General features: G+C 38.6%; 2 protein-coding genes across 2 annotated transcripts in view; one reads left to right on the forward strand and one right to left on the reverse strand.

Moving 5' to 3' along the window:
• Positions 1–2,020: 2,020 nt before the first annotated feature.
• The window catches only part of LOC113232171 (fatty acyl-CoA reductase 1), a 33,340-nt gene continuing 21,646 nt past the window's right edge, over positions 2,021–13,714 (forward strand). The window contains exons 1-2 of the mRNA XM_026466808.1: positions 2,021–2,032; positions 2,792–2,914. Coding sequence (XP_026322593.1) covers positions 2,021–2,032; positions 2,792–2,914 — 135 coding nt within the window. The remainder of the gene's footprint in view (positions 2,033–2,791; positions 2,915–13,714) is intronic.
• LOC113232249 (40S ribosomal protein S23-like) lies at positions 2,989–5,472 on the reverse strand. The gene is made up of 2 exons (XM_026466912.1): positions 4,986–5,472; positions 2,989–3,036 (listed from the first exon to the last, which is right to left on the reverse strand). Exons 1-2 carry the CDS (start codon positions 5,370–5,372, stop codon positions 2,989–2,991), a joined length of 435 nt encoding a protein of 144 aa, XP_026322697.1. The 5' UTR covers positions 5,373–5,472.

A 13,714-nucleotide genomic window follows, 5' to 3' on the forward strand; every position in this document is an offset into this window, starting at 1 on the left:
TTATTATTTTAAATAAAGTCTGGATTGTGTTCAAGTTTGTTATTTTATTCTAATGTAAGGCTAATAATCATTGACTTACAAATAAATGGACGCCGGGTCTAATACAAAAACCACGAAAAAAATGTCCCAAGTCGACCTATTTAAACGTAATGACATGTAAAGGAATATGAAAAAGCTAAAACGTTGAATTTAAATTGTAATGTCATCGCAGTACTGTCTAATTTTGCTTGCTTCGCTGTCAGTCGAACAAACGAAGACTAAAGCGTAAATGACGCTCTGTATAATAAAAATAAAATAAAAAGTCCATCCAACGTCCATATAATTGTAAGTCAATGCTAATAATGCATTACTTTAAAGTCTTATCAAAATGATTTTCATTTTTCTTATAATCTATTTCACCGACTAACCGTTGTTGGATAACAATATCGTATCCGAATTCGGATCGAACATTTTAACTCGAATGTTCTGAATAGCTCGGAAAGCGCCCTTCGATTCGAGAACGATATCCAAAGAGTTCTGAATCGGGGTCCCGGTTCGATTCCCGACCGGGAGAAAAATTTGTATGGCCTACATTTTTTTTAGTAGCAGTAGAGCTCTTTGTGTAAGAGTTCGTCCAGGAAAGTACTGCCACCTTATCTATTTCTGCCGCCAAGCAGTAATGTCAGCGTTACTGTGTTCCGGTTTTGAAGGGTAAGTGTGCTGGTGGAATTACAGGCACATGAGACTTGTCAACTTATGTCACAGAGTGACGGGCACAGTGGGTACACCTCAGATCTTTGCGATTTAAAGCTCTGAGTGGCACTGCAACTGTTACGGACAGGCGTGTAGCTTAATATCACGCGCACGACTTGTTCGTCCTGTCACTTGATATGCTAAAATAAATATTTCTCTCGTGAATTTGAGTGTAATTTGTGATTGCCTATGTGTATGTCCACGGCACCCGCGACCCAGGGTTTCCCTAGTGCGGGGCTATGTTGAGTGTGTGCCTTATTATTAGCGCATTATGGACCCTGCAAATTATAGAGCTCCCACCGTATCGGTGGCATACATTGACAGGAGATGCAGCAGGGTTCCGGAGGTTCACTGAGTTACAAGTTTTACGTGTGAGTCAGTGAGCCCTCGATGGGCTGGGTTCATCCTGTTTGATATATAAGCAATTAATTTTATAATGTACCTAAATGTGATTTGTTAGCCTTTAGAGCATCGAGTGTATAACCAGAAATAGAGACGAAATGTCTTTTATTTGTTTGAAAACTATTCTGCCATATCATTACCGTGACAACTGCGCCGGCGATTGGCCGGCCCGAATTCGAAACAATTGACGGGTGTCATCAATGGGTGTCGTCAACTGTTTCACTTCAAATCGACCAGTTAACTTGAGCTTTGCTATAAAGGACGTAAATTGCAAAATTACATATTTGATATTTAATTAACGATGATATGTGATTCCGTTTGTTTTGTAATTAGATGTTTTACTGTTTTTCCCACACCACCGAATAGAACGACACGGCATTGTTAAAGATACTTTTTATTACAATAAATACAGAATATTTTTTGGAATATACGGAGACGTACACACAGGTCAGCAGTTGGCTTGTCTATATTTCAGTACAAACAGGAGTTGATATTTATAAGAGCTGTATCGCTAATGTGTTACCAGGAATATATGGCCCTTATTTCGTCTCTATTTCTGGTTATATACTCGATGCTTTAGAGTGACTGTACCATACTAATCATAATACTAACATTTTTTAAATGTTAATGGCCAGCCCGAATTCGAAACAATTGACGGGTGTCGTCAATGGGTGTCGTCAACTGTTTCAATCGACTAGTTAACTTGAACTTTGCTATAATGGACGAAAATTGTAAAATTACATATTTAATTACCGATGAAATTTGATTCCTTCTGTAATTAGATGTTTTGCTGTTTTTCCCCACACCAGCGAATGGAACAGTACCCCACAGTTAGAGATATTATATTTAGTACAATAAATACAGAATATTTTTGGAATATACTAAGATGTACTCTCAGGTCAGTTGTTGACGATGTCTATATTTCAGTGCAAACGAGAGTTGATATTCATAAGTGATGTATCACTGATGAGTGACCAGGAATGTATGTCCTTATTTCGTCTCTGTTTCTGGTTATGTACTCGATGCCCATACGCCATTGTGCCCCAGCCGAAAGTCTTCCCCTTAGGCATGAGTTACAGTGGTATGGAAGTTCGTGGGTCGTCTCAAATCACAGTTGGCCGGTGTAGAAGACAACATAGTGAAATGGGGATATATCAATCCGACTCAAAACCATTGTGCTTACGAATCCACCACACAAATAATGTCTCACTTACTCTTATGCCTACTACGTCCTACCATCTGCGCCTGCGAAGACCTGCTAAAGGGTTCTACCTTTATGGTGGCTGTTTACTGGGCCCAAGAAGTATAACACAGGTACTCTACTGGTCTCCCGGTCTGGTGCACCCGGGGCGGCTCATCCGAGGCACTAGCCTCTCGAAGAACCGGATGAAGTCCAATGAAAGAGGTCTGTGATAACTCTGTACACTGGCTGATCTGGGGTCAGAACCTGAACTTATAAGGTTGCTGGGCGCGCACAGGTCATAGTGCCCTTCCCGCATAACTAAGAGGTTGATAGGGAGGGGTATTATAAACAAAACTTATGTAGAATGATATGGGACTGGTTTCTGGCATTGACTCGACAAGAAGAAGATTCTTAGACATACAAATATGACTATAAGAAAATTGCTATATGTATACATAGGTTTAAAAGACTTAGAGAAGCTTATGTTCTGTGTTTTTTTTTAGAAAATGCGAGGGCATCGGTCAGATCCTGCTGCTAGTGAGAGAGAAGAAAGGAAAATCTCCAAAACAAAGACTTGAGGAACTTTTAAACGATGCGGTGAGTTATAACTTAATTTCTTACCAGGCTTTTGAAATTTTATTTCTTTTAAGGCGATGTATTTCAAGACGAGATTAGACTTTAGGAGGTGAGGTGTTGGGGTGTCCCTCGCGTCTCGCAATCTGCGCGGTCAAAATTAATAAGAATGAAGTAAGAACACGTGGAGTAAATCTGTGTCAAAGATCCGACATCAACAAGTGTCCGATGGCGACTGATGGCGCAGCGGGCGGCGCGGCGTGTAGTTTTCTCGTCACCTTTTCCACAAAATCTGAAAACAAAGGTTTTCTACAAGTGCGTTCTGCCTGTTATGATTTACGGAGCCGAGATGTGGACACTCACGATACGGCTAGTCCACCAATTTAAAATCGTTCAGTGAGCTATGGCTCTGGAACGGGCTATGCTCGGAATTTCTGAAGGATAAAATTCCTAATGAGGTTATCCGACGGAGAACCAAGGTCACCGACATAGCTCGTGCAATAAGCAAGCTGAAGTAGCATTGCGCTGGCCATATTTGAACCGATAACCGATGGGGAAAATGAGTTCTAGAGTGGAGACCGCGACTCGGTAAACGTAGTGTAGGACGCCTTCCGGTCAGGCGGAGTGACGACCTGCGAAAGGTTGCTGGCGGGAAATCGATGCGACAAGCTGAGGACCTTGCGAAATGGTACACGTTTTGGGGGGCTATGTCCAGCAGTGGACTGCGTTAGACTGATGATAATGATCATGGGATAAATGTGAATTTAAAAACTGTTCGGGCTTCAGTTGAAAACCAAAATTTAGCAGGTTCTCTGTGATACTTAAAGAGAAATATCTTCATAAAAAAATTATGTACAAAATTAGATATTTTATTCTTAAATAATCCGTTTTAGATTTTTATTGTAACCTGTTTTTGAAATTTTATTAGATCGGATGGAGTTTATCGTATCAGGTAACTGATGATGCTATAATAAAAAAAAATTAAAACAGACCTTCGATAGCTCGTGGGGAGCTGCGGGATAGATGAGCTCGCAAGTAAAAGGAAAGGAAGCCGTGCTACCACCAACCTTTATGTCCGAAATGTCGTAGAGCTCGTCTTCTTTCATGTAATATTATAGATTACGCGGCTCAATGCCGGGCGGAGAAGCGGGATATTTAAATTAATAAAATATTTGCGATGCGGATGCGGATTTTTGAATTTGAAAGTAACGTCACACTTATTTTTTAATTTTTACTGGCGATTTATGTGGCTTGGCGTAGCACGGATTAGGACGGAAAAGGTAAGGAGGTGCGAGCTCAGACAAACTATACCTGGCGTTACCAGTAACTAATTCTCAAATTTCTTAGATAATATCCTTAGGTATATCGCATATGAATATTGTTTATTTTCTTTAGTATGCGTTAGAAATGAAGTTATTTTAATGTTTCATTAATTAATATATAAGTAATATGATTACAGTAACATTTATTCTAACTATTAATAAAATAAGTTGCTCATTGTTACTACGCAAGAGAACTGTCAAGGCCACGGAAGAGAAAGAACAATGGAAATGAGCCTCGATTCTATCAGAACCGATGTTGCCAAAACTCACACATTGTTAATTAGAAACACTACAACATCTTGATATTAATTGGTTTACTTTAGGTATTAGCTTCAAATTTAAAAAGAAATAACAAATTCTGGATTGTTATTGCACGTTACGACGTTCTGATATAATGAAATTTCCATCAACGTGCTGCCATCTAGCGGTTAATTGCTGAACGACGAATTGGAGTTATTAATTTAGTTCTCAAAAAAGAAGCGACTGTATTGCAGGGGTGTAAGCTTTACTTTCGTTTCTTATAACAAAAAAATTTTAAATTTAATGAAATAAGAGGTCCCGATGATATAAAATACCGCCACGGGTAATATTATTGGTGCTGCTATCATTTTTGCATTCCAAAACAGTGCAATAAGGCATTTTTCTAGGATTTTAGAGAATTTGCACGAAAGAATGACACAACCACACCATGCAAAGCGAAAATGGTGGAATAAGTTCAGATAGGTCTTTCGAGACCTATAGTTGGCACGCTTCAGACACTTATAAAAACAAACACTTATAAACAACAGGCATCCCAGCAGGTCACTTATCACAGTGCCAGTTTGTGACCTTGGTCTCTCCTTCTTTTCTTTGTATAGGGCTAGGAGCGAGACATTGGCAACTTTGACAACCTTAAACCTGACTCCAGGAATGTCACCAACAGCGTGACCTTTACGACCGAATCCTGCAACTAGAACTTCATCATTCTCCTCAATATGGTTGAGACAACCGTCACGGAGCACGAACGCGGTCACCTTCTTGCCACTTTTTATCAATTGGACACGTACACACTTGCGGATGGCAGAGTTAGGCTGCTTGGCTTCTACACCAACTTTCTCCAGGACGATACCCTTAGCGTGAGATGCACCACCGAAGGGGTTAGCCTTCCACCTTGTGCCCATGTGGGCTTTCTTGAACTCCTTGTCAGCCTATCGCTGCTGACGACGATGGTTCACGTGCTTACGCGCTGTGCGTATAGCACGGGGTTTACCCATTTTGCTAGCACGACATCAATTGGCTACGGTTGGGAAAAGTACCTAACCATTTCTACTGTATTTATTGTTCTACGATCGAGGGCTTAGCTCTATAATAATTAATACAATAAAATTGTAACGGGGTACCTCGTGCTATCTATCATGTTCTGTTATTTAATTTTAATGTAAATGCCGTTACTGTCCATGAATTTAACTGCCTCCGTGGTCGAAGTCTGCCACACAGAGGTTCCGGGTTCGATTCCCGTAATTTGTGGTTGTCTATGTGTGTCTATGGCACCCGCGACACAACGTTACCCTAGTGCGGGGTTAAGAGGGCGTGCGTTAAAAAAATGTGTTTGAATGCAGTATTACTTATGTAATACTATATTATTATATGTTTAAAAATAAAATAAGGTGTCCTTGAGGCAAAATAACCTATCTCCTATATTTAAATTAATTTGCCTTCGTGTCTCATAGCCGTGGGACACCCTGTATAATAAGTAGAACAAACTGCATATTATTCAAAAAGATCAGTAGTGTAGGTAACTGAACTCGGGCCTCCTGCGTAGGAGGCAACCGATTTCGCAACTAGACTACCACGGTGTATATTAGAAGGTATTTTAGTTCAATCCAACAAGTTAGTAGAAGGTACGGAACACTCCTTCCTTATGCCGTTGATATACCACATATTTGCACTAAGCGCTTTGCTTCCTCCTTTTTGATGCATACAGCCATTGACTTACAATTATATGGACGTCGGGTCCGCGCTAAAAAGTGTCCGAACTTATAGGGCGTTAAAATCATATACAGAGCGTCATTCACGCTTTAGTCTTCGTTTGTTCGACTGACAGCGAAGCAAGCAAAATTAGACAGTACTTCGATGACATTACAATTTAAATTCAACGTTTTAGCTTTTTCATATTCCTTCACATGTCACTACATTTAAATAGGTTGACTTGGGACATTTTTTTCGTGGTTTTTGTATTAGACCCGTCGTCCATTTATTTGTAAGTCAATGCGCACGACTTATTGGTCCTGTCACCTGTTATCATAAAACAAGTTGGTTACATATTTTGCCCCAATACCATAGACGGATGTGGTTTGATAACTTCATCTCATCTTATGCCCTTTTGTGGTTTACAAATGCCGATATTTACAACCTCTTCAAAATCCAAAATGGCGCCTAAACCAAACCACACTAAGTTGGTTAAACACGAAATATGCAACTATTGCAAACCCTAACTACGGTGACCCACTAAACTGCATCGGTTAACGTTGAGAAACAGTTACCAAGCTCGATTTTCCAGTTTTCAACGTTATCTTTGTTGAAGCAAACAGGGCATAGCTAGAAAGTCTGAAGATTTTTTTTTAAATATCAAATGACGGGACGAACAAGTCGTGCCCATGATGGTAAGTTACACGCCTGTCCATAACAGACAGCCGCTAAGCAGTAATCAGTCAGCATTACTGTGTTCCGATTTTGAAGGGTGCTGGTGAAATTACAGGCACATGGTACTTGTCAACTTATGTCTCAGGATGACTTTTTAGCGCGGACCCGACGTCCATATAATTGTAAGTCAATGGTCGTGCGCCTTTTTTTTATTCAAATGTAAGTGTTCATTGACATCCATCTCACCTAATGGAAGGTGATGATGAGGTCGATGATTTAGCATGCACACTTAAATAATGCCTATTCACTCTCGCCTTGAAAAGGTCCAAGTTGTAACGTTCAGGGAACAAGTCTGCAGGAAGGGAATTTCACTCCACAGCCGTTCGCCATATAAATCTTTAGAATATCTACAATACGGTTAGAAGCCAAGCCTGCGCCTATTCCTCCGATGATGGAAAGGGGAAGGCGGAATTAAATCGTGTAATTCCTTCGCACACTCTTCGTAAAATATCGATATTTAGGCAACTTTACGACGGTGTTTAAGGCACTGTAGCTTCGCCTCTACTAATTCCGATTATAATAATTATTCCTGGTGGTAAGGTAAATAGCAAAGGTCTGATGGGCACTGCCACTGCGCCTGTCACCCTGAGACAAAAGTTGACAAGTCCCGTGTGCCTGTAATATCACCAGCACCCTACTACCCTTCCAAACTTCTCTTTTCCGTGCGCTGCGCACTACTGACTAGTCGATTATTTGTAACATTTTATATTCACTTATACCAGAGTTTGTACAATATGTAATTTATGCATTACAAATCACCATTATGTCCCAAACTGTGTTCATCATTCCGCAACCCTTAAAATATGTCCTCAGTAAGCAAGAAACCGGCCATAAAGTATTAAGTAGGGTAAAACCGGGATAGATGCCGCAGTGGGATAGGTGCCTCGTTTTCAAAAAACCTAACTTCCCCAAATCGCAGCAAAGAATAATTAGTTTAAATAAGGAGTATAGACACCACTCATCAAAATTCCTGTAAGGCTTCATGTGGAATAGACGCGTTTAGCTTATGCATGCGTTTATCTCCGCGACGAACACGATAAACGGTTCAAAATTACAGACGCAAGTATTTACTGTCGCATAACTTTGTAAGTTACAATAAATTCCGTTTTATTTTTATTTTAATTATACACTGGTTCATTAACTGCTCACCTAGGTGTCAATAATCGCTCTCTTGTATATAGCTTAGTTATATAATAAAAGGGCATCTATCCATATCGAATGGGATAGTCGCCTCGATTTTTCGCGTTATAGGTTAGGTTAGGGGCAAAGGACAAGACAAGAAGGTTAGGAAAAGAAAATAAAAACTACATTATTTTAGTGAAAAAGACATGTAAATGATAATAGTTTAAAAGTACCAAAAAGACAAATTATTCACAGTTCTAACAGCGAACATTTTTGTTTAGAATGTTTTGATAGCTACAAACGAAGTGAAGTAGGTAGTAACTTTAAATACGTATATGTTTATATTAAAGATGTAATACGTATATACAATATATTAAAGACTACAAATAAAACATTTTATTATGAATTTCACTATTTTATTCTAAAGGGCGTCTATCCTTCTTAGTATTTTCATTGTGTGGCGTCTATCCATACAGGCGTCTATCCTCAAAAAAATAGGTTTGCAAAAAGTCAATTTCTTCAAAAACAGTCAATGTTAGATCAATAAAATCAAGTATTAATGTAATGTAAAAGATTAATATCCATAGGAATTATTCATGGTAAACTAATAATTTTTAAATTAGGAAGCCCTTTCAGAAAGTGGGGCATCTATCCCGGTTTTACCCTATTAAGTAAAGCTAAACATTACTGCTTGGGGGCAGAAATAGGTAACGTGACAAGGAGAGGTCTACTGCTACTAAATGTTACAATAACGCAGGTAATTGTGTAACTATTAATATTTTAAAGTCAGAGTTAGGAATAATTCTACCTCTCTGCTCGAATTAAAATTCTTTCTGTACTAATACGGCTCATTTGCAAAGGAAACATTGTGGCAGCACTTCTTATTTAACTGCCTCAGTAGCCAAACGGTTACCATGCCGGACTGCCACGTAGAGGTCCCAGGTTCGATTCCCGGGCCGAGAGAAATATTTGTATGGCCTACATTTATTTCTCTCGTGAGTTTGGGTGTAATTTGTGGTTGTTTATGTGTGTGTCCATGGCACCTAGTTTATTTCCCTAGTGCGAGGCTATGTTGAGTGTGTGCGTTATTAAAAACTAGTTTTTGTTGTTAAGGCGAGTCATCGGAGGAGGTGGGAAAAATTGTTTTGCTAGATTAAATGCAGCTAAGGATATTGTTTAAGGAAAGTGCTAATAATTTCGAAAACAGGCTTAAATAAATTATTTAGTAGATAATTTTTATATGGAGATATTTCTCTTTAAGCAGTACAGAGGACCTGACAAATTTTGGTTTTTAACTGAAGCCGTATTAGTAATTAAATTCCCAGAATTTGCAAATTATTGTTTGTTGTCTGTCGTCAGTCGCCATCGGGCGCTTGTCGATGTCGGATTTGTGTCAAAATTTCTCCGCCTGTTCTTATTTTGTTCATATTAATTAACAGCGCGCGGATTGCGAGGCGTAAGGGGCCCCATCTACGTTCGCGTTGGAATACCTTGCCTTAAAAGCCTATTTAGCCACTATGATACTTGACGATGGTAGTGGTACATCATTGGTTATCAAACCGCCCATGAACCTATAGTTAGTTGTGTAGTAAAATTATGTTTGTCCTATTTCTATCGATTTCTTAGGTTTTCGCGATCGTTACACATAGGAAATGAAACTATTTTTCGGATCTCAATAATAAAAAAAAACCGTTCCTAGCAAAGTTACATTTCTTCATTACCTTGCGAAAGAGCTCATCCAGGGTAGTACTGCCACCTTACCTATTTCGCATTGTGAATTTTGAAGGGTAAGGGTGCTGGTGAAATTACAGACACATGGGACTTGTCAACTTATGTCTCAGGGTGACGGGTGCAATGGCATAGCTTGGATACGAACCGATTGGGTAATCTCGGAATCAGATGGGTTTCCGAGCGAGAAGATGAACCTGATTCCTACTACACACATCAAAAGTGTCTAGGGATCAAGTGAATATTTTTGAAATAAAAATTATTTAAGCAATATTTACCAAATCCAGTCTTCCAGAACGACTTCTTACTTTAATGCTTATGTTTTATTTAACCGCGTACCCCTATATTTAATAAAAATAAACTAAAATTGATGTTTGTAAATTGTGGGAAAAACTCAAATTAACGGCGTCAATTAAATGACAAAAAAATGGCGAAAATGATGATTTTGCTCATTTTTATTGTAAAGATAAGAAAATTAATAATCTGTATTTCCACCATTAACACGAATCACACAATTACAGCGATTTGGCATGCTTAAGATGAGTTCATCAAAATCACTTTGAGGAATGGCCGCCCATGTGTTTTGTAACAAGTCAAAATATTGTTGTAGAGTATGTACGGTATGCATACTCGGCACAGCTCTTCTTTGAAGCATATCCCATGCGTGCTCAATTGGATTGAGGTCTGGCGATTGAGCAGGCCACGGCAGAACGTTGATACGAGCTTCGGCAAGAATGCGTGTTACGACTCTAGCCGTGTGTGGACGTGCGTTGTCATGCATTAGTTGAAATGAATCACCCAACTGGCCTCGCAAAGGGATGATAACATCTGAAACAATCCTCTCTGCGTAAACTTGAGCATTGAGGTTACCCATGATCCAAATGAGATCGGTTCTTCCGCCGATCCAAATACCGGCCCATATCATTATTGTTCCCCCACCATATGGATGAACTTCCTGACAATATCTCAAACGTTCATGACGTCCAGATGTTCTCCAAACTCGAGTACGTCTTGTATCCGGTCTCATACCGAAGCGGGATTCATCCGAAAAGCACACATAGCGCCAGTCTTCTTCCTCCCAGTTTCTGTGTTCGCGAGCCCATCGTACACGGGTCCTGCGATTGCAGGGTGCAATAGGTGGAACTCTGAGCGGCCTTCGGGATCGCAGACCCACTTCACGTAAACGATTTTGGATTGTTTGATCGCTTATTAGCAAGCCTTAGGAGCTGTGGAGCCTCGTGACCAACATCACGGCGGTCATGGTACGATTCCGTCGAGCAGTATTTTGGATATACCGGTCCTGTCTGCGAGTCGTGATGCGAGATCGTCCTCCATGTCGCTCGGCCACGCTGCCCGTCATGCGATAGCGCGTCCAGAGGCGACTTATGACGCTCTGTGTAGTGTTAAGAGTGAAAGCCACAGCACGTTGCCTGGAACCAGCTTCCAACATTCCGACGGCTCGCATCATCACTTCTCGGGTTAAATGATGTCGTATCTCCATAATAATGTAAATTGTTTCGGTTCCGATGCAGATATTGTAATGATTTTGTCAAAACGCTATAACTCATTTTTATACAAAACCACATTGACAATCGATTTTCTTCTTATTATCGAATTTTAAACAATATTCCTTATTTAAATGTTAAAACTCACTAAAAAGTATCAATAGCAATACAAAAAAGTTAATATAATTAACTCTAATTGCAGCAATACTCTTAAACGTACTTGATCCCTAGACACTTTTGATGTGTGTATATCTTTCTAATTTGTGATTTGATCTAATTTGACATAAGTTTCCGATCCGCCTGTTGTGAATCGCAATTATGCGCCTCGACTCGGAAAAGACAGAGTTTCCAAACGGGAGAAGCAATCAAAATCAAGATGAGTTACTTACTATAAAGAGTTACTCTTACAAAAATGTTATTATAGTATTAATGAATACTTAAATGATATATTACTGACACACACACAATATATAAATACAATATATCGATATATAGGTATATATGAAATAATATATAGTAAATTAAATAACAATTATTATTACATACACATATGTTTTATGTTTTGTTTGCATTTAAATTTCATATTAAAACATGTAAATTTCTATCTACTGGTTTGCTCCTCTCTCCTTTCCATTATATTGCGTGCCCGAAGGGGTCCATAATATTGGTCTTTGTTGTATTTTCTTATATTATGGTTTTGCAATAAAGTATTGAGTATTGAGTATTGAGATGCAGATCTTTGTAATTTAAAACTCTGAATGGCACTGCACCTCACAGTTTTAAATCACAGGCGTGTCGCTTACCACCAGTCCCACGACTTGTTCATCTAAACGAAGAGTCGAAAGATAAGGTACTATAACATGAGCAGCGTAGCGAGAGGTATTTTATAAATATAAACGACGATTATATCATAATTATGACTTTATACGTGTATTTAATTTCGAAGCTTTGTCCAGAACTCCTAAGATGTCTGTTTGACATCAACATTCTATTATTCTTACAATTCTAAATACAAAACCTAAGCTGCCTGTACTACATCCCTCTTCTTTACAACTGAAGGGGTGAACATCCCTAGCTAGTGTCCTACCTATGATAAGCAACATACATATGTGATCAGCCTTTACTATCCGCTCACGCGATACATGCAGCCGTAGACGCATACCACACCTAGAGGTGCCGGTGATGATTTTATACCGATTTATCGGATATCGAAGTTATAACAGGTAAAAGAACTAATACTAATTGCTATTTCGGTAACTACTCTAGCAAACCATAAAGTTTTTAATGCCTGGGTCTGTCATTTAAAAAAAATAAAGAACTTCAAAAATACGTCACGACAATCGTGTGTGTTATTGTTTGGGCTGGTGATTTCGGTGTTTATTTATTGAAAACATACCGTAAGTAGCGTTTTTTAAGTTTACCCTGAATATAAATGTTTATAAACTATACTTTAAGGAGTAATTTCATGGTAAACGTTAGAACCACTCAAACGGAATATTATCATATTTACCCAAGTACACCAAAAATTTCATTAGTGCTTTTTAAGTGCAGGGTTTGCGGTGTATTAATGCATTTTATTTGAGATGATTTTGTTGTAGTAGGGAGGGTATTTATTTAGCAATGCAGAATAATATTTTTTATTTATAAAAACTTGTATTTAAACTGAATGCTTTTCTAATTTGCGAAACCAAGTAGCCGCCATTTTGCGGTAGGATGAGCGCATCGCGTGAGCGGCTATAGGCTAGCCACACACTGCTCGGAAGCTATCACTTACTAACAAACAAAACCACCGAGTGAACCATCAAAAACCTTTCTAAAAGGACATTCTATGACCACATCCTAATCAAATAATCTAAATATATTTATTTGCTATCCTAGCTATTTAGATACCTAAATACCTAGCTATAAAACCTTAATTCTTTATTCAAGCTTCCTACCTAACCTAAGTCCTACCAGAATCTTTATATAATTCCTAACAAATAACAATCTTCATCGTGCACGCTACGCTAAATTACATACAGGACATGATGAAAAAGAAACTTTTTAATACAGTTGCTCAAAACGTGGTATTTTTCGTACTACAAATCGTGCCGAAAGTTGGAATTTTCGCACTAGTGCTTTTTACATTTCCATTTTTTTTTAATTTACTGTTGTTTCAAATCTTAAGCACAGAACTAAAGAAGTTGTATATTTATTTAATATTTATGTGCTTTGTGACGTAAGTCATTCGTCATTAAAACTTATATTTATTTACAAATACTATATAATGAACGTATCGAGTGGAGGTCCACAGTCTCTGCCTACCCCTGAATGGGTGACAGGCGAGATTTTTATGTATATAATTGTTCTATGCATTACAGATAAATTGTATCTCACTACCGTGCACGGGTTCCTAAAGAAGTTTAAACAAAAGTACTAGGACTTCATGATAAGAAAAGTGGTTACAGACCGATATTACAGAAAAT

The sequence above is a fragment of the Hyposmocoma kahamanoa genome, unplaced genomic scaffold (assembly GCF_003589595.1).
Source record: "Hyposmocoma kahamanoa isolate Upper Pololo Valley unplaced genomic scaffold, ASM358959v1 67, whole genome shotgun sequence".
NCBI classification, from domain to species: domain Eukaryota; kingdom Metazoa; phylum Arthropoda; class Insecta; order Lepidoptera; family Cosmopterigidae; genus Hyposmocoma; species Hyposmocoma kahamanoa.

Excerpts from the sequence above, each read along its gene's own strand:
- LOC113232249 (XM_026466912.1), bottom strand. The coding sequence starts at position 5,372 with ATGGGCACAAGGTGGAAGGCTAACCCCTTCGGTGGTGCATCTCACGCT. Across the intron at positions 3,037-4,985 it reads GATGCCTGTTGTTTATAAGT|ATTGCGAGACGCGAGGGACA; the intron begins GTTTGTTTTTAT and ends TTGACCGCGCAG.